Below are 26,471 nucleotides of genomic sequence, written 5' to 3'. Positions count from 1 at the left end.
GCATTTAAAGATTAAATCTAATCACGTATTACTCATAGTAATTAAGTGAAATAAGATATTTTTAAAATCGATATTAAATTTTTATCTTAAATGAATTTAAAATCAAATGTTGCATAACTTTTATTTTTTACTCTTATTACATTTCTATCCAAAAATGTTAATCTTTGAGTATTTTGTATTTCATTTACAATCTGAAAAAAAATTATTGATTTAATTTTTGAGGGGTTAAAATGAGCAATTTAAATCTAAGAAAAAAAACACACTTTTTTATTTGAAATTTTAATTGAGTCTAAGATTAATTAACATTAGAAACAATATATTTAGATAATTAATATAAAATTTTATTACTTTCTTTAATAATTTATTTTTCCTTAATTATTTGTCAGTTGAAAGAAAAGAATTTTTCAATGTTCAAATCTTGAAAATTTTTATTATTTGTTAATATAAAAAATTAATTAAGAAAAAAATTAATAGAGACGAAGTCTCAAATATACAAGTAATATAAATACTAATGCTCAAATAATAGATGTAGATATAGATTAAGTATGTAATGATGCCATTAATTGATTTTGATTGCTAGTAGTACTCAATAGCTGAAGAACATTAGGGTTACGGAAAAAAAGCAAAACTTTTCTCCTATCGATTCAATCCCTACTTCACTATTGATACGAAAACAATTAATTGAGATTTATGAATTATTCATACGCAAATTTTTAAAACTCCTTAAATAAAGCAAAAAACCCATCTAAACAAGATAAAACGTTTTTAAGGAAAATCCCAATACCAATCCAGGAAAAAATTAAAACAATCCACTAAGTTTTTAAACAAGATCTACATCACATTAGTACAATATAAGAACGTATATAATTTAATCCCGACAAGGGATTGGAGCATCAAATCACAAACTATTCCTCAAAGTTCCGAAATGAACAAAAACTAATATAAAAAATAGGAAATTAAAAGATAAAGAGACAGTTATAAAAATATTTTTAGAATTTAGACTTTTTTTAAAATACAATTTAGTTAGTTAAGCAGCTATTTTTTTTTAAATCATCATCTCTTAGTATAAAATAAAAGATAAAAAGTATAAAAACATTAAAAAGAAAAAAGAAAAAAGAAAAAAGATTAAAAAGAATTAAAAATAAGTAATTAATAGTGATTTAGATATTTACAATAAAAAGAAAAAGAAAAAAGATCAGTTAAAAAAATTAATTAAAAAAAAAGAATCAATTAAAATAAATTAAGGAATAATTAAAAAATCAGTTAAAAAGAAAAAATAAATTAAGAAAAAACTCAGAAAAATTAAGAATAATTAAAAATAATTAAAAATAAATAAATACACACAAAATAAACCAAGAAATTAATTAAAAGAAAATAATTAAATAGGAAGCACGCATCAAATTTTGATATTTTAATAATTAATTTAATTAAAACGATGTATCTAATTAATTTTTATTTTATTTTTCTTATTTTATTAATCATTAGAAGCAATTTTCTTAAAGTTAAGAATATTTTTCTGTTAAAGTAAATTATTTAAAATTTGCTTCTTAATTTATAAAAAAATATCTAAGTATAATGTTAATAACTGTTTTTATTTAGTTTATTCAAATTTTCATGTGTTCTTCTAAGATTTGCATTTTATATTTTGATAAATGAGTAAAAAAATTATCAATTTTATAAAGTAAAATTATTTCAATTTAAGATTTTAGAGTAGATTATATAAAGCTTACTTATTTATTTTTTGAAAGTATGAAAGCATTTTATTTGAATAACGGATTTTTACTTTATTTAGTAAAAATATCCATTTATTATTCTAAAATTACATTTTATGATTTAAGAAATGATCAAACCAATTGGTAAGGGTTTTTATCAATAAAATTGTTTCAATTTAATTTAAAAATATTTAAAGCTCAAATTATATGAAATTTCCTTCATTTTTTAGATAAAAATTGAAGAATTATATTTTAAATTACTTATAGTTATTGTTAGCTTCTTATTCTATTCAAAAATACAATAACTAAATTATTTATTAGTATTTATAATAAATATAATTACTACTCAATCTTAAATATAGAGAAATTCAGAAGGGATAATCACCTTTTTTATAGATATAATAAATTCATCATTAACATTTCAAATAAAATAAATAATTAAATATTTTTTTTTATAAGTCATTTATTTCTTCAAAGGTTTATTATGAATATTTTATTCTTTTTTTAATATTTTTTAATAAAATTAAGATGAATAAAATAAAAATATGCTTTTTATTATAAAAAATCATTTCTATTTAAGTTTTAAAAAATTAAATAAAATTCACTTTTTATTTTGAAAATATTTACTTTCCTAATAACTTTTATAATTAAATAGTTATTTATTTTGGATATTTTTTGAAAAAATATAAATAAATTTTTTATTTATTGACTTTATAATTTACTAATGAAGTATGGTTAATATTTATCAACACTTATTTTTACTAAATACTATTTATTATAAGATGAATAAATTAATTACATATTTTTTTTACAAATAAAATTATTACAGTTTAAGTTAATTATTATAAATAAGCTTAGTGTAAATATATACATAAAATGATCACTATTCTATATTAGTTTATCTCATCCCTTTTATTTGTATGTATTTCATTATGTTTTTATCTGCACTAGGGAAAACTACAATAAATTATATTATTAAAAAAATTTAGTTAAATTGAAAAACAATTTTTTAATTACTTTGCTAGTCTTCCCATTTCTAAGAAAGAGACTGTAGAGATTTAATGATTACACTTTTGTTTTAGCTATAACAATATGTAATATCAGCTACAATAATATAAAAAAGGCTAAGATTTTTACTCCAGCTACTCATTAGTTTAATAGGTATCAATTCTTTAGAATTCAAATCCTTAATTTAATTTTCAAATTTTATAAATTAATTTTGTAATTAATAATCAAAAATTAACAAATTACATTTTTATAATCTTGTAAATTTAATTCAATTGGAAATACTTAGTGATCTAAACATGAGTTCGTTCCCCACCACGCTAGACGCTTGTCAATTGTTAAAACTATGCTTGATCTTAAACCAGCTCTAACTTGCAAAAATGAATTGATTGAGTCTATAGATTTACTTTTCACAAAAATTAATTATGGATTTGATCTATATTTAGTATCTCCTACACCTAGTTACCCAAATCTATTGTTTCCCCAGGAAAAAATCTTTCCTGATATTAAAAAATAAATGTAAGATATATGATGTTTTTTTTAAACGATATAATTTAATAAATACCTAATGCTGTGAGACATATTGTATGCTTTAGCCCGCAAGATACTTATTTGATCTTTTCTCCAAATTTCTTAAATGAGCTTATAAGTTAAGGACTTTTTCTAAATAGTCTATCACCATGACCTAATTCCCCTGAAGTATTTTAGCCAGAAGAGAATAGTGTACCCTAAATTGACAAAAACATAGTAAAATGACCTCCACAGCTTATTTAAGATATTTAGACAGGGAATCTGATTCTTTCAAAGTCAATAGATTTTTTATAATTATAGTGTAAAACATCTCCATCAGTTAACAAATAAAAAAACTAATTAGAAATGGCTTGCTAATCTATTTAAGAAATTTACTATGATTTTTAAGGATCAATTTTAGAAATTTCATACAAATAAATATCTTCAAAAAAGGGTATTTCAAATTGACTATTGTCTCCCCAGCAATACATATCCTTTAGTTAATTTTGAATGAACAGCTGATTATTAGCCTTGAAAATGCTATTTATTTTATCTATTTTGCATTTTATCACCTTTTTAGGTGGATTAAATTATTCTTCGGTTTAATATGAAATATTATTTTAGGTGTTTAAAGTTTAAGTAGAGATTTGTTCAGGTGGTTCTTAGTTTTAGAAAAGACCAGCTTACTTTCTCAAGCTATTATATAAGCTATTATTTGAATTATTTTAGTTCATTTTTAATTTTTGCTAAGAGTTATTGTATTAGTCTTATGGACTATAGCTACTTTAAAATTTTTTTTAACTATTCTATTAATAGTTTTAAGTTTCTAATTAAACAAATAGAGGATTATTTTAAAGTACAGAGGGTATGAGATCATTTTATAATTTTTTTTGAGGAGTAGAATATAATTGTGCTTAGTAATTAGGAATTTATCTTTGTAGATTTGGACTTTCATAGATGTTAGATGTGTTTTTGGTTTATTACTAATATCTATTAGATGATTAACTTATTTTAGATTATAAGGGTTAATCATTTAAAAACTTATCAGGACTATAATAAATTTATTAATCTGTTGTGTGAACTTGATGATTTAAAAACTCATCTCCAAACGTATAACAGACTGAGTTATCTCCGACTATTGTAGTATAAGAATCTCCAATAAAAATTTTTAAAATTGAAGAGTTTGATTACTCAAGTTCACTCTGAATATCCTAGTAATGCTGTGCCCATATTTAAGAAGTATAAATTTCATGTGATTATGGTTATTAATCGAAATCAAGTAAAATAGTATTTAGCTTTATCACATCAACTGACATTCTTTTTGCCTGTAGCTAACTTTAAACTTGCTTTTTTCTGCTTTCTGAATTAAAATCATATAATATATGATCCTTTTCAAGACCCAAATCATGATAGTAATACTCTTAAATTTTAGGCTAATTATTTGAAGTGAATTCATTTACTTAAGTCTAATATTGATCATTATCTTTCAAGGTTATTTACATTTATATTTTGCCAAATTAATTTTACATTAAGATATTTTAATCAATACCATTTAAACAATCATCAAGCTTAATATTAATTTCATTAATTGGAGATTATTTTTATATCTCCTGCTTTTCTGCTCCTCCTAACTTAATAGATGATTTTAGGATTTTTAACTATTAATCTAAGCCTAAATCTTCGAATTCTTAAATAGATTGCTATTGACTTACCTTCGCTGAAGATAAAACAATACTTTTCTAAGATTTTATCTTTTATTTTAAAGCTGCTAATTTTGCTAAACTATCTTATCTATCCAGGTTCTTTTGTTTTTTTTATAAATACTCAATTTTTTTTTAGGCTCTTTGTAAGCTTAATACAGTGTGCTACTCATAAAACTAATTTTTTAATTCTTAAAATTTTAAGTTTTTCACCAAATTTTTTTTATAAGGAATTCCAAGAATGACCAAGTTTTGCTAATTAAGCATTTCATCTCTTTTAACTGAATTCCAATCATATTTAACCCATTTCTCAGTTAGAAAATATTTTTAATTCAACCAAGACCTTACCTTTAGAAATTATTTATGAAAAATAAAATCTCATAAAATTTTAAACTAAAAAAATAGATTGAAATAATATTTGAATAAAACAATATGAGAGAAAAAAGGTTTTTAATTTAAATAATAACTAAATATTCTGTTAAAGTAAATTTATTTTACATGCATCTAAATGAATTTAGTATTCTTTTTGATAAGCTGAAATAGAGCAGAGCACCACTTTTTTCTGAAATAGGCTTGTATTCTGTAAGCAGCGTTTCTATATCTTTTCATTGATAAATAAAAATTTCTATATCTCCAATACCTTTAAATTTTTTAGATAGCTTTTCTTTCTAGAATTACATTTTTAGCTTCTCTTGATTGTTTTACAATACCGTAGTTGTTAATTTTAGCCAAGAACATTCTAACTAGGGATTGAATCTTAATAGCTGAAATATTTCTGATTTTTAGCCAAGACTTGTCAAGCGATTAACTAATTACCATAATGACTTTTTTGCACATTTCAATTTATCTCTATTGTAAATTTTTTTTATACCACTTTTATATTTGTAGGATACTTTTAAGCTTTTTTTTATAAATTGATCTTTCCTTTAACATCAAAAATTTCGATTTTATAAACTCCTTGATACCTTTAAGTTTCTATTTGTAATATTCTTTCTTTTTGTACATAATATATGCACGTTATATCATCAAAGCTGCCCTGATTTCTTTCATTCTTTTCTTTAAGATAAAATTTCTGATCATTTTTTAAATTTTCTTAGCAGAAATATTTTGCTTTGCTTCTAATTCCTTAGCTTTCCTCATTCCTCTTATTTTTGCAACAACATCAGATTTTAAATATCTGAATCTATAAATTAATCCTTTCAAAAATTGTTTAACTTTCTTTCTGTTTTTTAACCATTTTTTAAGCTTGTAATTTCTAAACAATTTCTGTATTAATTTAACATTGCGATTGATTTCTTCTTTCTAATATTAATTAAATAAATAAATTTATGATTTTATTAAAATTATTTATTTTTACTGTTTGTATCAGCTTTGATGTTAGGATCATTAAAGCACTTTCTTTTATAAAAATCATGCTATTTCCAAATAAAATATTATTTTATTCTAATTATTTTTGGTCAACATTCATCTCCACTAATCTAATATTTGATGTAAAACTCTATTAAAAAGTGATTCTTGAAATTCTAAAGTAAATATTACTTTTAACTTAGTCTTTAATAATCTGTTATTTTTTAAAACATAGTAGTTACATCTGCTTTAATTTCATTGAAATTTGGTGGATATAGCTCCCAGTGGTCTTTATAAAATCTAAAATAATCAGCTCTGTAAACATACCCTTATTTCCTGACACGGATTGTCTCTAAAACACCAAGACAGTTTATTTAATTCAGAGAATATCTAGGTTATATAAATCCTGCCTTTTTTGATGCATTAGGTTTAATACATCTTACAAATTGGCACTCACAAGAGCTTAATTCTTCCATTAACTTTTTCATTTAAAGTCTGAATTTTGAACCTAAAAATTTATCTGTTACTCTACTCCCAACTTATTAAGTATTAAAATCTGTAATTCCTAGCTAAATGATTGACTTAATTGTTTTTTATTAAGCTAAGTTTTATAATGCTAATGAGACTTCATCCTTATTCTTTGCCCTAAAGTTAGTAATATTGTATTCAATACTCCCTGTTGAGTGGTGAATAGTAAAATTAGTTTTTTAAATCTAAGAAAAGGAAACATGCTAACTATTTGATTTATGCTCCCTTTCCATTTGAGATATCAAATTTAAGTCACTTCCAGTACTTAAATTGCTTGAATCATCAATTAAATTAAAAACTCCAATAGGATCTTTAGGCTTGTCAAGAGCCTCTATAATAGATTTATTATCAGTATACTTTATTTCCATTAAATATTTTTCTAATCCTTATTATTTAAATATGTTTCTTTCTCCCTCATAAATATAGCTAATATAAAGTTATTAAAGCTTTTCATTTGCAAAATTTATGCACAATTACTCAAAGCTGTTATTCTCAAACACCTCAAACCCAAATATATCTAAAATCTCTATTTATCTCTTCTTCCCTTGCTTTATTAAAATTAAAATAATTATTAATAAAATTCATAAATAGAGCAAAGTCTCTTATCCAAAAACAAGAAAATACTTATTTAATATTAATCTGCTTTTAAAACAAACAAACATTTTTTAAAGACTTAAGATATCTCCTTCAATTTTTTATTTATTTTTAACGATTTAATTAATTAATAATAAAATTGTTTACTGTTATGCTTTGCCTCTTTTATTGAGGAGCGAAGGCATGCAATGTATACTAGTCTACTTCGTCTTAGTCCATAATAGACTAATTTAATCTAAATACTATCCAATTGAATAGCTTTTCATATAAAAATTTACTGTAAGAGTCTCTATTATCTATTGACTCTTTGATAGAAAGAGGAGAAGTTGTAACATTGTTGTTAACTTATCTTTTTTTAGTTGTTAAAGCGTCATTTAATTCTTTTTCAGTACACTAAAGCTTTTTACATATAGTTTCTACTGTTTATTTCTATTTAGGCGAAATAGTGCAAGAATCGCCTGTTGTTTTAACTTCTTCAAAATCTAGATTTCCTAACAAAAGGACACAGCTAACTATATTCCAAATTCCCTTTTATTCTATTTCAGTAAAATTCAAATCATCTAAACTTGACATAACTTCTAAAAACAGCTATTCATCAGATAAAGTATCAACATTACTGCACTCACTTTTTAAATACCTTTTTGAAGTTCAAAAATAATAAGTATGAGCTAATTTAAAATAATACTTTTTTGTTACCTATAAGAAGAAATATCTGGACTCAATCCTAATTGAGAAAGAAATTGAGGCTCAGCTCCTTTTAGAAGATGATAAAAAATATGATAATTCCTTTCTTATTGCGAAATTTAAACTATCCTGCTTTTTTCTAGCAAGTAGTTTGTAAGAGAAGCAGACGAAATTACTAGTTTTTTTTACTTTTACTTGATTGAAAATGAAGAACCAATATCTTCCTTTAAATGCAAGATAACTAATTTTCCAAATCTAGATGAATTATCATTTCTTGTTGTTTTAGCATTACCAAAAGCTTCTAAAATTGGATTGCAGTTTAATATTCTTTATTCTATAGAGACAGTTGATTTTAGAGTTTATCTAGATTTTAAGTTTAAGTAGCTTTCTCTCAAATTAGTCAAAGTTTAAGGTGTATTTTACTATTAAAATTAAGCATTCATTTGGGTTAAAAATTTCATAGCATATTTTGTATTTTCAGTCTTACCTGCACCAGACTCTCCTGATATTACAATCGCTTATTTAAGTGTTTTTTCTTACAAAATACTTTGCATACAATAAGCAGCTATTCCAAATATGTGAGGCTATTCAGAGTAAATATCTTAATTTTAAATAACTTTCTCTTAGTACAATTCTTGTGTTTTTTCATTAAATAGATGATCCATTCTTTTATAAGGATTTACTACAACAAGAGTAGGACCAACATAGCTAAATATTTTATCCTAAACATATCTTTGAGCTATTGCTTTAAGCAATTCAGGTTCATTTAAAAAAGGAAGGTTAACTAAATCATTTATTGAAGAATAATCTCCATCCTCTTTATCATATCTAGGTTCCAAAAAAATATTATCAACAACAATTAAGTTTTAATTTCCACCTTATTGAATTTATAAATTAGAAGGCTTTGCCTAGTTAGCTTGTTTCTCATTAAGCAAGCTTAGTATTGAAGGGCTGGGCTAATCTAGCAATTATATTAAAGATTTATTTTTATCAATTACAGAAATGACTACTGATTCTACGAAAGCAGGTGCATCAGCTTATTTTGAAGTATTCTTCAGACCTTCTTTAAGAGAATACCAAACTGGTGCTCCTTCCTCAAATTGCATCATATTATCTTAAAGTATTTATGTGGCTAAAAAAATAATTAATATATAGACCTATCTATCTACTTATAAAAATTATTTATGATGAATTGATAAAAATTAATTAATGATTATGATAGTTTACTACTTAATATTAAATGTTAATTAATTAATAAAAAAAGAGCATATAAAGTATTCCTAAAGATATTTATTAATAAATTTAGAGTTAATTCTAATTTAATTTTTGATGAGCCACAAAAAATATGCATTCACAATTTTAAAAAGTATGATATTTATTTCCTATTAAATTTAAAATATTTTTTTAAACTAAACTGTAAAAATAAATTACTTTTTTGATTGCTAAATTTTTGAATCATATAATATGACAAGAAATATTAGAAATATATTTAATTTTAATAAATCTGTAACTAAATAACAAAGTAATTAAGTAAATAAATAAGAAAGCAGCTAACTCACTAACAAATTGAATATTAGCATGTGCGTTATTTTTATTTTAATTGCTGCTATATTAGGTAAAGCAAATAAAAATAATTGTTTTTAAATGATTTTCTTAGGAATATTTAAGTGAGCTAATTTGGTATAACAAATAAATTTAATTAACAAAAAAATTAATTTAAATAACAAATTACAAATTTATTATTTTGCAAATAAGATTATCTTAATCCTGTTGCTTTGTTATGAAATTCTTAAATTAAAAAAATCTATTTTTATTTATATATATTTTGTTGATTGAGAAGATGTAAATTATAAAAGCTATTTTTACTATTTATCTTCACTAAATGTAAAATAATTGATTGATAGCAATCAATCAATCAAAGAACAAATTATAATAAATATTTGATTGGTTTTTATCCATTCAAATAATAACATTTCTAACTAATATTTTCATTAATTATTTTTCTCCTTTAGAGAAAGAATAAAAAAGCAAGTAATTTGTAATGATATCAATTGGTATTATCTTAATTAATAAATATTTATCAAAAACCAAATGAATATAAAATAAGCTTAAATTTATTGTATATCAAGATACTAAAGAAATAATATTTAATTACTAATAATAGGTTAAAAATAGTTTAGTTTGTTATTAGTTATTTTGCTGTTATTTAAATGAGCTAAAATAAAACTACTATAACGTATTAATAGCATGAAAGACCAAGCTAATTTGAAACGCCATCTAAAATTTTTCCTTAGTTTAGTAGCAGCTTGAATTAAGGAAGTTAAGAGAAAAAAAACTATTTCAAAAATGAGCATCAACAATAAAAATTTTTTTCTATTCAAAGAAATAATCATTAGCCAAGTAGACATTTCAGTCCAGAGAAATAATTACTAGAATTGCCTATACTTAATAGCACAAATATAGGGGAAATGAATTATAAGCGTTTAAATGAGTTTAAGACTGCATTGAATTAAACTAGAAAATTTAGGAATGGAAGTCTCAATGATAATTACTACTCCCTAATCCAATAAATAAAAAGGAAACACCGTTTCGATGAAGAGCAAAGAGATAACTCAGACTACACATACCAAACGAGTGATTGTAATAGGAATAAGATACTGGCTAATGCAATGTTTAATATTGCAACACCTTTTAATGAATTAAATCATATAAATTAATAGACTTGCTTTAATCTAGATATGAATCTTTGGTTAAATAAATAAAAATAAAATTTGAATAACAGTTTATTTGCTCTTGCTCCAATAGGAGATTCCCCTCAAAATAATTTTAAAAAAACAATTAATAAACCTCGCAGTAGAATACTTTCACTTCCTCCTACAGCAACTACAAAATTAAGCGAAGGCTCTTAAATAATTAACAAAAGCTATTAAATAACAAATAGCTTTTAGTAACAGCAAAGTTAATTAAATAAGCATAAAAAGCTAAAAACTTAATAATCAAGCCTCTCTCCCGCGAAGACTTCATTATTTGATGAGAATTTTTAGTTGAAGGAGATTTTAGTACCTTCTCCAAAAAAAAAGATACTTGAAATAAATTTTGCTACTGGGATGAGTGAGAAAAATAAAAAAAAGCATGGAGATAAAACCAAAACAGAAATAATACACACTCCTTACATAGATAAAGCAATATAAATAATAGAAGAAAAGTATTAATTAGATAATAATAATAATGAAAATGAGAATTCTTAGCTTTTTTCCTCTAATATGTAAGAAGAAATCAATAAAAAAAAGTTGGCTGAAACCCAAAAAGACCCATTTATAAAAATAGATGGAGGCTTTGGAGATTACATTCTCAGATATCATCATATCAAACAAAGGATTTAAAATAAGCTTATACCTCAAAAAGTTGCTATGCCTAACTTATCTAATCTTTTATAAAACTACCAAGAACTAGAAGCTGAAATTGAAAGAAAAAAAGAGGAGTAGCACTCTGAACAAGAAAATACTCCAATTCCTTAAACTCATAAAAAGAAGAACTAGCTTGAACCAATTTAGTTTAATAAAATATGATATTATTTATTTATTATTATTTGTTCTATTTTCTAATTAGTAAGTACTAAAGAAAAAATTATTCATTATTTTAATAATAAATTTTATAATTTTTGCATTTTAGATTTTCATGAAAATAAAATAATTATTTCAAATTATTAAATTTATTGAAAGAGATTTATCATTTATATTTTTGATAAAGCTTTTAGAATATTAAATTAATAAAGAAATTTTCATCTTAAGTATTTATAAATGATATTTCATTTAGAATATTTAAATGAAAAAAATTTTTTGAATACATAAAAAAATATTGAGTGTTAACATAATTGAATGAATGAATAAATTAATTAATATTAAGAAATAAATTTTTTTAAAAAATTTGTGAGATAAATAAAAATAATAAAGAAATGATAGCAGCTAATAATGCAAATAAATAATAGATAGACCTCCTGAATGAAGCGGCCAAAAAAATTATTAATATTATTAGAGGTTATAATTTTGATAAAGCTAAATAAAATATTTTGTTTTAGATATAGTAAGTAATTGGCTCATATTAAGAATTGTTAAGCAATTAGATATAAGAATCAAGAAAAATTTGGAATTTTTTCAATAAAAATGGCCTAGTTAACAAAACTAACATATTAATTACAGAAGAATTTAGTAAAAACAAAATAAAGAATATTTTGGTTTCATTTTAAGATTCACTCATTTCTTATTCCAAACAAATTCTTGATAAATTAAATGAATTCTAAGAAATAATAAATTTTATCAATTTAGATGATATACATTAATTAACCAAAGATCTTTAAAACTATTTAAAAAATTGCTTTGTCAATAATTTAAATGAATTAGATGATTAATAAATAGTCTAATAAATTTGGTTTATAAATAGAAGTATTAGCTTTGAACTTAATATTAAACAAATATTAAATAATAAAAATTCTGAACAAATTTAAAGAAATATTAATCAAGCACTTGGCAATATAAAAACATAAATTGATAAGCAAATAAATGATATTTCTCAATATGTGATGAACTATAAGTAAAAAGTGAAAAAATATTTTAAATTAAAATAAGATTATCTACAATCATAAAATCAAATCATATAATAAAGCTAAATGCAGATATAACAACCCTATTATTTTTAAAATTAACTCTCCTAGTAAATAGTCTTCCCATAAACTAATAAAGAAGATATACAAGTCAAAGATGAATTCATATAATTAAACTAACTATAAATGAACATCATATAAAAAAATTAAGATGAATTTAGATCATTAGAAAGCTGTATATAATCTAGGAGGTCGAGTATAAGCAGCTGTATGAATATAAAATCTAATGATCAGTTTAGATAAAAGAGTCATTCAGTTGTTTGGAATGATAATATTTTTAATTCTTCACAAATAATAATTTGGATAGACAAGAATATTAAAAGTGATGATAATTAAAAATACATTTTTAAATTAAGGTAAAAATTTCCTTGGGTAGAAGTGAAAGGCTTTGAAAACTTTAATGAATTTTAGAATTATTTAAACGATAAATTCTAATAATAATATGAAATGAATAATAAAATTAACTAAAATTTGAAAATAAAAAGATTTAATACAGAATTAAACTTAAATTTACTTGATGGTCATAGTACTCAAGAAGATTTAACAAAATCTTTTATATCGTAGTGTACAGTTTATTAAAAGTTAGAATAGCAAACTGAAAAAGAATTGAATCTATAATTCATATTTATTGCATCAGGAAGTCTGATAAAAGAAGAATATGATAGAATTTCATGCTTTTTGAAGAGTATTATAATTTACTGTAACTGTATTAGTGAATACCTTAAATTATTTGAAAATAAAAAGAATATTTCTATTATTAGCAAAGATTTTAATTAAATTATTCTTAAAATAGAAGAGACTTTGTAATAAAAAAAAAAAGAAAGAATTTATAACTACGACATAAAAAAATTAAAGGAATTTGAAGAATTTGATTTAATTAGGTATATGTCTAAAGACTACTGTGCATAAGAAATAGTAATAAAGACTAAAACAGAATTTTAAAATATTTTAGAAAATATTTACAAATGTTTAGGAAAAAAAAATGAAAAAATTGATGCTCTTTCTGAAAAATTTAGTGAGTTTTTCATAAATGTGGATAAAATTATAGAATTTTATACAACTAATTAATTTTGCAACTTTATTTAAGAACTAATGTCATATCTAAATGAATAAATTCTATAGAGTGCATCATACTTAATTACTACTCTTAGATATTCAATATAAGTTTACAATGATAGTTGTAAAGAAATATTTAACTAAGAAAACTTTACGCTTTATCGAGGTATAAACATAGATACTGAAAAATTCTAAAAAGATTTTCCAAAAGGAACTACATTTGTAACTTTTAACTTCTCCTCTAGTAGTTTAAAGAGAGATATAGCTTTATAATTTGCAATACTAGGATAAAAAAATCCAATGATTTTTGAGATTACTTTTGATATTAATAACGAAGATTTTGAAAAGTGTAGACCAAAAAAAATTAAACGTTCTAAATACTAAGAAGGAGAATTTATATTTAACTGCTTTTCAATATTCCACGTTAAAAATTATAGAAAGTAAGATTAAGTTACTTATGCTGAATTATCTTTTATAAATAATGTGTTTGAAGACTGACTCACTGATTGACTGACATTTTAATAAAAAAATAAATAAATAAATTTATTAATATTAAGAATTTATTGTTTTCAAGATTATTTGTTTTTAAAGTTTAAGTCTAACAATTAAAAATGTTTTTTTTTAAATTTTAATTTGATTTTTCTTTATTGTGATACTGTAAATTCTCATATATTAATTAACACCCTCTCCTAATAAAACTTTTAAATTTTTTTTGGGGGGTTAATATTTATTTAAAAATAACCAAATCTCTTCAGGTAAAGTTTTGAAATTTTTAAAAGTGATTTTTATTAAGACCCAAAATCATGTTAATTGAGCTATTTATTTGTCTTAATTAATGAGAAAATATTAGTTATATAAAAACAAACTGATAACTTTAATATTTATAATTATTAAAAAATAATACAATAAATGATTTTCAATTATTTTATATCTAATATTTGCTTTAACACTTAGAAAAATTAAAAAATAATTTATTGATTGAAAGGTTGATTGATTGTTTTAAAATTTTCTAAAAGAAAAAAATTCTAATTTTGCAAATTTTAGAATATAAATATTGCTTGAAAATCTTTTACTTTTTCTTAAACACAATTCAATTTATAATTTTAAAATATTCTTCAGAATATGTTTTATTATAAGCTACATTTTATTTTTTGTAATTATTATGACTTAAATAGATAGAGAAGTTTTAAATTAATATTATAATCAATATGATAAAAAGTTACTATTAGTTTAATTTAAATTTTTTACACAATTTAAATACCCAAATAAGTAAGTAAATAAATAAATAACACTAATTCATTAAGCATTTGGAGAAATTGTTCTTATTATAAATAATATTAATTTTAATATTAAAAAGAAAATATAATTTCCACTGTTCCAGCAAAAGTTACTGAAAGGGACAGCTTAATATCCAGGAGCTTAGTCGAAACTGGCTAAAAATTTTACTTTTATATCTTTCCATAGTTCATATGCTAAATTTATATTCATATAAATGTCTTCACCTTTATTTTATTTTATATACCTTGGAGCTAAAATACGTCCTAAAATTGATTAAAATAGAGTCATTGCAAAGGAAAAGAAATAAGCATGATGAGTCAATTACTTTGAACCCTTTAAAATAGAAATAAGTAAAGGAATGAACCATAAGTGATGAGTGCTAGTTAAAATTCTTAATTTTGTAGTAGTGGGCCAAGTGAGATATTTAGCTACACCCACTGGGAATTTCTTAGTCAAAAGATAACCAATAATATCAACGTACCAGAGACATTAATCAATTGAAATAATAACTAAACTTGCTCCTACAGTTAATGCACTATTACGGATAATACCACATATCATCATCACAATTGCAAGATTGCAAGCCCAAAGCATTTCATAAAGGCTTGTTGACCCATTTTATTTTATACGAACTATCATCATTAATGCTAAATAAACTATAAGGAGAGGAAGTGCTTTATCTTTTGCAAATTGAGGTAATCCTTCTTTCAAATTAGGATATTGACTTTCTATTAATTATTATATTTTTCCAGACAATAAAATAGTTGATACAAACCCTAAAAGGCATGAAAATATAGCGTGAGGATATTTTAAATGCTTAGGATCAGTAGGAGATGGAACAAATGCCCATTTTGCAGCTGCATTAATATTTCCCATGAAACTTTTTAACTAAACCTAAATAAATTTTGAAAAATTGTTTGTCCTATTTTATTTTTTTTTTAAATTACGAAATTTCTTAATTTTTTAATTGTTTTTTGATTATATTATTTAAGATAGATTTGATGATTAAAATTAATACCAATAAAAATATTCATATAATCTAATAATAAATTAATAAATCAAAGAGGATAAAATTTTATAAATAATTCAAGTTATGCATGTTTAAATTATTAAATTTAGTTCCACATGTTGATGAATTGTATCCATAAAATAAATAGTAAAATATAAAGTTAGAGGTGATAAATTCAATTAAAATCGTCATAGATTATAAGTATATTTTATTTTATTAATTTAACATTTTTAATTTCTAAAAAAAGATTTGGTTTGATTACATTTATTTAAATAGAAAGAATGCTAAATATCTTTTTTTTAAAATCAAAAGTGAAAAAGAAGGAATCATAATTTTCTTTTAGAAAAATAAAATTAATACTAAACAATCACACGAAATGAATAAATAATAAACAAACAAACAAAGACAATTCATACTAATATTAATTTTCATAAATTTTTGAAAAAGAAGTGTTCACAAGATGATAAATAAAATCTTCAATATTTTTAAAATTTTAGGTGGAATAAAATCTTTTTGGATTAAATATATAGATTACATATATACATTCATACATACATACATGCATAAATAAATTTATAAATATATTACACAAATTATTTTTTTTATCTTAAGATTAAAAGAAATAAATAAAAGGCTTTTTATTTACCTTAAAAATATTGAAAAATTTAATTATTATTTTTATTTTCTGGTTAAATATGAAAATTAATATTTTTAATTTTTTTTAATTGCTCAATAGGCATCTAATGAATCCCAAAATTTCTTCTGTTTGTTTTCTCTTTTTTTCTTCTTTTTCTTTCCAAATTCGTCTTTGTTGTTTTTATTTCTAATTTATTTTCTTTGTTCTTTTGTTAATTTCTTTTGTTGCTCGTCTTTCTATAATTTTTGACGAGCCTTGACTTAAGCAATTAGCGTTTAATCTGATTGCATTCTTTCTTCCAGCTTTGACTCCAAATCTATAACAGCTTAGTCAATGTCTAGAGCTAATTTACCTTTATGAACTTTCGAATCAATTTCTCCTTTTTCAAACTTTTCAAATAACTTCTTTTTCATTATTTCAGGAATGACATCTGATATTTCTTTTTTAAGTTCTGCTTACTTTTCTTCTTTGGTGCTAATTGCAAATCTTACCTCAGGGCCATACTTAAATCCTAAATCTCTGCATATCATGCCAGAAAAATATTTAGCAAACTTATTCAATCTAACATTAATCTTTTCTTCCATTTTCTACTTATATTCTAACTGTTTTTCAGTATGAATTCTATTAACCATACTCTTGTATTTATAAAGTGCTTATTATTCCAAACTTAACTATCTAACAGCCTGATCAAAACTATTTTCTTCTTATAAAAGTTACCAAAAGACATAAATTACAGTCATAGCTTCATTGCAGCTAATTTTATCAACTTAAATAGGTTTAAAAAGTGTTACACTCTCTAAATTTCCTTTATTTCCAGTTAGCTAGCCTCTAATATATTAAGAAAGTTGCTTCATACTCCTATTGATTTATTTTATTATTGATAAAATTATATATTCCATTCTTAAAAATTTAATTCAAAATCCTACCTCTTTTTATGGATATCCCATCTTGAGTCTTATACTTGCATTTCGTTGTACTTTTAAGCTAATTCTTTTAACTTTTAAAAAATAAATTAATTTACAAAAACGTATTTAACATTACTTTTTGCAAATCAGGTATATCTGTGTAGATTGAGTGTTAAGGAACATTCTAACCCTTGAAGTTTTGTGATGGATCTGTATAGTCAACATCTTTGAATTAAACTTCATTCAATTTTTATTCAAACTTTCTAACCTCTTAAATTCTCTTACGTCTTTCTACTTTCTTCTTAAACTCTGCATTTTCTTCTGAAAGCTTCTTTTAAATAAACAAATCCTCCTTACTGATATCAGCCATGACTTCATAATCTTCAGCATCTTCAGGATCATATTTATTAATACCAAGCTTTTATAAACTGTTTTCTAATTTTTTTTCTTATACAAGGAAACTATTTCTTCTAGGATCAGCGAAATCTCTTTTTAACTATCTCTTTTCTTTATCTGTAGGAGCTTCAACTTGCAATTCTGTATTCTTTGAATCAACTTCTACAAGATCTCTAAATCTTTTATCTTCTTTTTAATCTATCTCAGCTGCATGCAACTTCTGAGCTAGAATTGTCTTTTTCTTTATTTTTTCTAATTTCTACTCTTCATATCTATCAATAGCTGATTCTTAAACTTCTGCTAATAAATCACGCTTTTAAGTATAAGTAAGTCTATCAGGATTTCCTTATTCAAAAACCCTAAATTCAAGCATTTCCTTTGGAATATTCTTTCTATCAGCAAATGGGTTAGATACATAATTACCTACAGCAGCAGCCTTAGAATGAATCTCAAATTTTTCAGATTCAGTTAATTTACGATTCAATTTGAATTATTCTTTGAATGGTAGTTCAGTTAAAGATAACTTTTCTACTTTGTCTTAATTTTCTTATAAAATATCATAGAATTGCTCATAACTTGATGCTTACTTTTGAAAACCTTTATCGGATTAAAATATGTTGTAGTTTTTAGATTCTTCTTTTGCTTAATTTATTTAATCTTGATATTCTTAACTGAATCCAATTGTCTTTTAAGTTTTTTGTAGACCTAGAATTTCTTTAACTATATCATTTGCACTTTTACCTTCTTCTATTCTCTTTTCTATCATCTTATCTAAGTGCTTATCATATTCACTAAAACTTGCTTCATTTATAATATTAACCGACATATCTCTATCTCTCTAATCTTGCTACATCAAACTTTTTATTTCATCTTTTGTTAGCTCTTTATCTCGTGTGCTTATTTCTGTTAATAAATTAATTTACTCTTTTCTGGTTAAAATTCTATTTGGTTTTTCATTATTTTAACCTTTAGTTTAATCTTATTCATCGCTTTTTTTAGCATTTTATCCAAATTTTGGACTAGCTTTACGCGCAAACCAACTCTTAAGTTAGAAATTTAGTGTAGTAGTTTTTTCACTATTTGTGCCTTACTTAAAAAGGCTTGAATTTTTTAAAACTCTTCCACAAATCCTACTAAACATTATTAAAATATTAAGATTTGAAATTATGAAATTAATTAGTTTTATATATTTTTGATAGAAAGTAGATTTAAAGATAGTAAAATATTCTTGTTTGCTTTATTGAATAAATTAATGAATAAATGATAAGATTAATTTGTGAAGATACAATAATCTAAAAATATATAAATTAATATAACCCATCAATCTATCTATTGCTTTTTTTTAAGAAAAAAAAAGTAATTTCTTTTTTTAAAGGAAAATTTGTTTAAATTCTAATTATTTTGTATTGATAAAATGAATTAAATACTACCATAATTTAAAAATTAAAATTCCAATCAAATTATCAAACTATTTTAATCATTTTTATTAAAATTAAACCAAATTTAAAAATATTTTAATTTATTTTATTTTTTATCAAATCTAAAGAGTCAATTTTACATTAAAGGTATGTATGTATATAGTATATGTATGCATGCTTGTAATATATAAATGAATGAGTGAGTACATTTAATATTTATGATGATATAAAAAAATTATAAATAAATAGTTTGATCAGTTTTATACGTAGTAGTTTTCTGGGGATTAAGACCTTGATTTATTTCTTTCGTTTTATGCTAAATCTCTATCGATATTGTTTTCTAATCTGCTTATCCTTCTTTCTATATTTTGCTTAAATAACTTTCTGTTAGCTTTGTTTCTTTCTAACCTATTATAAAAATATTTTTAAATATATATTTGTTTTTTTATTAAATACTCTTCATGAATTTATTCAGCTGTTTCACAGTCTTCGTAAGTAGCAAAATTTTCTTCACCAAAGCGATTGTAAGGATCATAACTTGCTCTTGTTAAGGCATTTCTTTCTACTTAATAATGAGCTTCTCTAGCATTAGAAGGGTCTGTGTGAATTCTTTATGCAGGAGCTGTATGAACATCCTCGACAGAATGTAGATTATAAGTATTGTGATAACTCTGATTGTGAAAATTAGAAAAGGTGTCCACACTTCTAAAATTAACTTGCATTTCGGATTAAGGCTAGTAGCTTTTAATAGTGCTAATTCCACTATTTCTTAAAACATTTCCAGTATTTTCTTATTCCTTTATAATCCTTTCACTCATTGGAGAACCCTATCTGCTATAGAGCGGACTTGTCCTTTCATATTCTTAAAATATAAATATTAATTTTAAATATTTGAAACTAAGCATTTATTTTTTTACATTAATTTTAGTCTCTTAATGTCTAATTCTTAACTCTTCTATCAATATCTTAAATCTAATTAATGCTTCTATTTAGTTTATCCATTCTCTTCTTCAAATTATTTCTCTAAGTATCAAGCTCGTTCTAAAGATCTTAGTATTCTTAATCTTAAATATTATTTTAAAAAATGTTAAAATTCCATTTAAAACTAAATATTTTACAATATTAATTCACTTGAGGATGTTCGAGCATTGGCTGTATATCCTAAAATAGTTCTAGTTCTAAATGTTATTTCCTTAATTCTTGTTAAAGTTCATTAATTTATTCTTAGAATCGGATTTGCTTGTCTATAAATTCCTATATTTGTGTATTCTTGCTTTCAATAATTGCATTGAAGTCATTTATTTTTTAATCATACATGTCAGAAGACTCTCTGATTAAATCTAAACTTTCTTTTAATTTAGATTTCAATTATTCAATGTCCAAATCTTTTCCATATACTTAATCTTTTAATTCTTCATTCTAATTTCAAAAAATTAAGTTAATTTTAAAAATCAAATAAACAATTCAATTTTACTTCTGAATACAATTCTTCAATTTTAGTTTTAAACTCATTAGCCATCATTATTGAATTCTATAATTTTTTTTCTGTCTCTCTCAGAAGTATAGAGGATTATTCTCCTCTATTAAGTAAAGCTTTTTCAGTTTCCAAAATAGTATTTTATTTAACTTTAATAAAATAAAATAATTTATTATTTTTAAATAAATTTTTCATAAAAAAAATATATAATTTTTCTACTTTTCTTCTTAATACTATTTTGAAAAATCAGTTTTATTCCGAACTTTAAAATCTCAAAAAATATTTTAAATTAAAAAAATATTACATTCAAGCTCTCTTTGGAGGATAGATATTTACTTTTAGACGGCTCTGGTTTCATTTTTAGACTCATGAATTTCTATGTCTTTTTAATGAATTTATTTTTAATATTCTGAATGGATTTATTTAAGCAATTCTTCATAATCCCTTATTCTTAACTCATAAGCTTCTTTTTCTTCTTTAAATATTTTTTCTTATCTCTCAATTGATCTTAATTAAGAGTTACATTTAATCTGAATTTGCTAAAACTCTTCAATAGCTAGTTTTTAGCCAAAATTTTCTTCTTTTAACTAATTAATTTCATAAATTAAATTCTATTTTTCGTTTTCATAAGAACGAATAACTTCAGAGCTAGAATTTATATTTGTTTCATTCAGCTTTAATTCATGGTTCATTTGATATAAAATCTATTTTTGCTTAAGGATATTTTCCCTTGCTAAAGCATTCAAGAATATACGATAAATCTTAAATTTTTAGTTTATCCTAAAATTAATAACTAATTTTTTCAATCTAATTTCTTATTGAGTGTGCTTTTTGAAATCATTAAAACTTTAAATCAATTTTTTTTTTTGCTTAAAATCTAAATAATTATCTAAATTAATTTGATTGAACTTCTTTTTAATTGATCTTTTAGCATAGTTTTTAATTTGATAAAAACATTTAGCAATTAAATTTGCTTTATTTTTAACTTACTATTATCTTGCAGCATTTAATGGTATCATTCTCAAGTACCATTACTTGAAACAATACTTATAAAAATTGGATTGAGTGATTTTCTACACTTGATCATATTTAGCTCTTTCTTCAATCTTATTTTTGCGATATTATTTAATTGCTTAAAAGTATTTAGCCTAAATTTATTTTCTTAGATAATTAAGAACCTTTAAGGTCTATTTCTTGCTATTTCTGCTATCTAAAAATGAGTTTCTCCATTGCTTAAACATAGATTTCAAAGAATTGTGTCTAACTAAAGCTTAAAATTCTACTTTCTAAGTTCTATTCTTTAAATAAATTTATTTCCAGCGCTTGAAAATTAAGTTTTTAAATCTCTTAATTTAGAATGTCTCATATTATCTTGCAGTAAGCAAATTTTATCTACCTTGCAAACGAATTTATTGAAATACTTTAAAGATTCTTTGCATTTACTAGAACTAGAGAGATTTTTAAATATGTTATATTCTTTTTTTCTAAGGAATAACTATATCATATTAGTAATTTTACCACTACTCAAACATTTTGCATCTTAACTTTTTATTGTAAAAGTTGGTGGCTTAATCCATTAATCTTCTTTCTTTAATAGGATTTATTTTACTTGCTAATAAATTAGAACGTAAACACTTAAAAGCTTTCAATTGTACCTATAATTAAAAATAATAATTAATTTTGTTTTTTTTAAATAAATCCTCTAAAAATAAAAAATACCTTTTTTTAGAAAATCTTCAAGATTTTTTCTTTTTTCTGCTATTTTATTTGCTAAATTCGTTAGCTTTGCTTCCAACATATCATACTTTTTTTCAAACATATTTTTTATCTTTTCTCCTTCATGATAGACAATCTCTACTAGAAAATAATATTTTTTCTCCATGTTGTAAGCATCTTTTTTTACAAGGTGCATTTCTATTCATAAATATATGCCTTTTCAAATTTCTTTACAATGACTCTCCTCAACCAAGCTCTAAAATATTCACTTTGTAAGTAGTCAGATTATTCTTATAATTTCTTTGCTCTGAATTACTATATTTTTTACTCTGTTTAAACTGCAAAACCTAAATATTTCATCAATAACTTTTTTAATCTTATTTCATTAAAAGCTTCTGCTTTTTCTTCAATTTAGTTTCTGTAATCAAGTTCTTGAATTTGTCCCTCTTTAAACATGATTTATCTTTCAAGTTCTGATTTTTCTTATGCCTCTTTCTCTAAATCAACATTCTTTTGCATTAACTAATTTATTTACTATCTCAACTCCTGAATTTCGAATTCAATCTCATTTTGTCCTATTTCCCTATCTTACATATCTTAAATCCTTCTTTAAGCAAAATCTAATAGCTCAATTTTTTCTTTATCTTTTTCTTACTATTCATCTAAAATTCTATTTTGACAAAAAAATATTATAAAAAATATAAATGTAACAAAATTACTTTTAATTAATAAATTAAAGTTCTTTAAGTTCGTCTTCTTTCTATTACACAACTTAATTTAAATCACTAATTATTCCTTTTAAATCATTATTAGTTTAACGATAAGGTGAACGAGATGACTAAGACTTTTTAAATTCTTCTAAAGAATGGTCATCTTAGTTCATATATCTACGACAACAATCTTAATTTTAAGAATTTAAATTCTATTTATGATAATTTCTGTTGCTGTTTGATTATTAAAATGTGATATTCTCAATACTTTTCTTTGAAGAATTTAGTCCTTATTCTTAAATTTATTATTTTCTTACTTTTTAAGTAATTTTTTTGCTGCTTGTTGGGATACCTTCCTATTTATTATTAAACATTTATTTTATTTAAAAAATGAAAGAAAAATTAGAGAAAATCATTAAAAACAAGATATTTATTTTGAAAACTAAAATGAAATAATTACTTATGAAAGTGGAACAGGAATTGTTCTATTTGGTGATTGTGACCTTTTTGTTGATTAAGTTTTGTGCTTTTAATCTTCTTCCTCTTATTTTTATCCCTTTAAGCTTTTTTGTAGGGATCTGTAATACAAGGTATTTTAATTATATTCTTGTTCTTATTGTGGAGATTTTGTACGAATTTCTTCTTTTGTAACTTTAGGTGAATACAAAACTTACTATTAATCTTAGAACTATTAAGATCTTTAAGTAGAATTGAATTAAGAATATTGAGATGATGCAAAAGGTTGCTCTTTATGTTTAACTTTTATGTTTGCTTTTAATGAGTTTAGTTTATCTACCTATTACTAACATTATATATTTAATTGAGCCATCAATTATTGTTATTTCATCAATAACTCTGTAAAAGCCTTTTCATAATTTTATTCTTATTCTCCTTACAGTTAATTTAATGATTCGTACAAGGTTAAAATATCAGACATTATATTATCAACCATTTCCTAAAAAATATATAATTTAATATTATTAATTAAATAAAGAAAAAGCTTACATCTTTGACATACTAAGGGAAGTCAGACTAAAAATCATATTACTTTTTTATCTGTTACAAATTGACAGGCATATTTTAAAATTGAGGATGATAATTAATAAACTAAAAATGGTTTTGTCCAAGCTACTAATGTAAGTCAAGTTTTTTAGAAATCTATATATTTTAAATAATTTTTTTTTTAGCAAGCAAATTAATTTCTTTAGCAAGTTTACATAATTCAATTTTCTTATTTCTATGTAATTATTGAGAATCAGGTCAAGAAGTGAATTTTACTTTTTAAGTTAAACTTCAGCAATTTATTTGTCTTCTTTAGTGACAACCTGTAGTTTATAAATTGTATGATAAAGTACAAATTATTTATATATGTGTGTATTTTATATAAATATATTTCTACTTTTCCATCAAGTTATTGCAAATTTGGAAGTGTGGTTAAAATGAGTTATCTGTAAATTGGATGTTTAGTTACAGGATTCCCAGACATGTTCAGACTTTCTAAGCTGTCTAACTTTCTAATAAGCTTAATCATTGAAATATCTTTTAGCTTTTTTATATAAAAAATAATCATATTGTCAATCCTATTTCAAACTTTTATTTCTTAAATAGTTTTAAATTTTATGTGAATTTTTAAATTTTTTGATAAGATTTGCAAAGCTTACTCTTAAAATAAAAAATACTTTCTTAAGAATTGCTTGATTTTATTTTATAGCTGAGGAATAAAAAACAAGAAATTATAATAAATATTACATTATTGTTAGTGATCGATAAGTGTTGTAAATGAGTGAATTATTCTATTCCATCCAATGTTTTTATGCTGTTATTGCTTATATATAATGTATCAATTTTTTTATAAAAAGTTGGAACTTTGTCAATTTCTTTAATTTATTTCTGAACTAATCTAATTTTAAATTCATCTGCACACTAAGGATATTTCTTAATTGCCTCTGAAAGCTGTTTATTAGGAAGTAGATGTTTAGATATTAATTTTCTTTCATTAAGGCTAATAATAAAATAAAAAAAACGTCTTTACAGTTATCTAATTGCTTAATAGTGCTTTACTTTACTGAATCGCATCTTTAAGTGGTTGTTTTTTATCAATAGCCTTATATTTATTTTAATATATTTTTAATTTAGTGATAATGGAGCTGCTTTATAAATGATAATAAAAATTTTAGTAAAGTATATACGCGCTATTTAAATTTTGAGAGATAACCTAATTACGAAGTTGAAACACTCATTCTGTTGCTATCTAAAATTATTAATATGAATATCTAAATATTAAAACTAATAATTAATTAATTAATATTCAGTCTAATATTTCTTAATTTTATTGATTTGAGAATTTTATAGTTAGTTGCTGATTCTTTCAGTAGAAGAATAAACTTTATTAATGTCTTAATATCTTTTTAAATAATTTATATGAATAATTATTAATTTAATTAATAATTCCTTTAACATCTTTAAATTTCAAAAAAAGTAATTTTTTTCAAAAAATTTGCTGACACCTACCATTTCCTAAAATAAAAACAAATAAAGATTTTTCAAAGCTTTTTCAAACATAAATATTTGACATATGTGATCAATCTATCAATCAAATAAGCAAAGAATAAATAATTTACTGGTTTTTATTCTATGCTTTAAAAATCACTTAACTTGAATAAGATTTGTATAAATCATTTTATATTTTATCTAAAATTATGTTTATAAATGTTAAGAGAAATTAATTTTATAAATGTACTGAAATAGAGTATAAAATAAATAATTATTGACTCCATTTCAGTTTTTATTTATATTTGTCAACTTTGAAATTAATAAAATCATTAAACTTGAATAAATATTTATAAATCATTTTATATTTTATCTAAAATTATGTTTATAACTTTTAAGAGAAATTAATTTTATAAATTTACTGAAATAGAGTATAAAATAAATAATTATTGACTCCATTTCAGTTTTTATTTATATTTGTCAACTTTGGTATTAATATTTGTGAACTTTGACTTTGTTATTAAGATTTTACTTTTTATCTACTCTAAATGTAACAATCAAATAAATATAAAAATTTAATTCAAATATTTAGTGATATTTATATAAATAACATAGCTAATAAATTTAAAATTAAAAATA

The 26,471-nt window shown here is 22.5% G+C and overlaps 7 protein-coding genes across 7 annotated transcripts; 3 read left to right on the top strand and 4 right to left on the bottom strand. All coding sequences in view use genetic code 6, as the record gives it.

Moving 5' to 3' along the window:
- Positions 1 to 690: 690 nt before the first annotated feature.
- TTHERM_000059039 (hypothetical protein) lies at positions 691 to 1,407 on the top strand (the record flags this gene model as incomplete). Its single annotated transcript, XM_012795516.1, has 1 exon — positions 691 to 1,407. One exon carries the CDS (start codon positions 691 to 693, stop codon positions 1,405 to 1,407), a length of 717 nt encoding a protein of 238 aa, XP_012650970.1.
- Positions 1,408 to 2,592: 1,185 nt separating this feature from the next.
- On the bottom strand, positions 2,593 to 9,189 carry TTHERM_00059050 (myosin; the record flags this gene model as incomplete). The annotated part of the gene is made up of 9 exons (XM_001007637.2): positions 2,593 to 2,669; positions 2,730 to 2,898; positions 2,964 to 3,217; positions 3,283 to 5,275; positions 5,426 to 6,229; positions 6,285 to 6,405; positions 6,467 to 7,350; positions 7,544 to 8,033; positions 8,093 to 9,189. 9 exons carry the CDS (start codon positions 9,187 to 9,189, stop codon positions 2,593 to 2,595), a joined length of 5,889 nt encoding a protein of 1,962 aa, XP_001007637.2.
- Positions 9,190 to 10,290: 1,101 nt separating this feature from the next.
- Positions 10,291 to 11,649, top strand: TTHERM_00059060 (hypothetical protein; the record flags this gene model as incomplete). Its single annotated transcript, XM_001007638.1, has 1 exon — positions 10,291 to 11,649. One exon carries the CDS (start codon positions 10,291 to 10,293, stop codon positions 11,647 to 11,649), a length of 1,359 nt encoding a protein of 452 aa, XP_001007638.1.
- Positions 11,650 to 12,035: 386 nt separating this feature from the next.
- Positions 12,036 to 14,294, top strand: TTHERM_00059070 (hypothetical protein; the record flags this gene model as incomplete). The annotated part of the gene is made up of 1 exon (XM_001007639.2): positions 12,036 to 14,294. The coding sequence occupies one exon, from the start codon at positions 12,036 to 12,038 to the stop codon at positions 14,292 to 14,294; it is 2,259 nt and encodes a 752-aa protein (XP_001007639.2).
- A 798-nt stretch (positions 14,295 to 15,092) lies between these two features.
- On the bottom strand, positions 15,093 to 15,950 carry TTHERM_00059080 (transmembrane protein, putative; the record flags this gene model as incomplete). Its single annotated transcript, XM_001007640.1, has 1 exon — positions 15,093 to 15,950. One exon carries the CDS (start codon positions 15,948 to 15,950, stop codon positions 15,093 to 15,095), a length of 858 nt encoding a protein of 285 aa, XP_001007640.1.
- An 862-nt stretch (positions 15,951 to 16,812) lies between these two features.
- TTHERM_00059090 (hypothetical protein) lies at positions 16,813 to 19,162 on the bottom strand (the record flags this gene model as incomplete). Its single annotated transcript, XM_001007641.1, has 3 exons — positions 16,813 to 17,578; positions 17,647 to 17,717; positions 17,762 to 19,162. The coding sequence occupies 3 exons, from the start codon at positions 19,160 to 19,162 to the stop codon at positions 16,813 to 16,815; spliced, it is 2,238 nt and encodes a 745-aa protein (XP_001007641.1).
- Positions 19,163 to 19,693: 531 nt separating this feature from the next.
- TTHERM_00059100 (hypothetical protein) lies at positions 19,694 to 25,633 on the bottom strand (the record flags this gene model as incomplete). The annotated part of the gene is made up of 15 exons (XM_001007642.2): positions 25,532 to 25,633; positions 25,375 to 25,446; positions 25,092 to 25,295; positions 24,742 to 24,888; positions 24,560 to 24,667; positions 24,348 to 24,500; positions 23,803 to 24,297; positions 23,352 to 23,698; positions 22,636 to 23,302; positions 21,221 to 22,571; positions 20,914 to 21,065; positions 20,558 to 20,858; positions 20,357 to 20,503; positions 19,896 to 20,301; positions 19,694 to 19,847 (listed from the first exon to the last, which is right to left on the bottom strand). The coding sequence occupies exons 1-15, from the start codon at positions 25,580 to 25,582 to the stop codon at positions 19,694 to 19,696; spliced, it is 4,755 nt and encodes a 1,584-aa protein (XP_001007642.2). The 5' UTR covers positions 25,583 to 25,633.
- Positions 25,634 to 26,471: the final 838 nt, after the last annotated feature.

The sequence above is a fragment of the Tetrahymena thermophila genome (genome assembly GCF_000189635.1).
Source record: "Tetrahymena thermophila SB210 genomic scaffold scf_8254811, whole genome shotgun sequence".
NCBI lineage: Eukaryota > Ciliophora > Oligohymenophorea > Hymenostomatida > Tetrahymenidae > Tetrahymena > Tetrahymena thermophila.
Note: the sequence above shows the minus strand (reverse complement) of the source record. Positions and strands in the feature narration are given on the sequence as shown.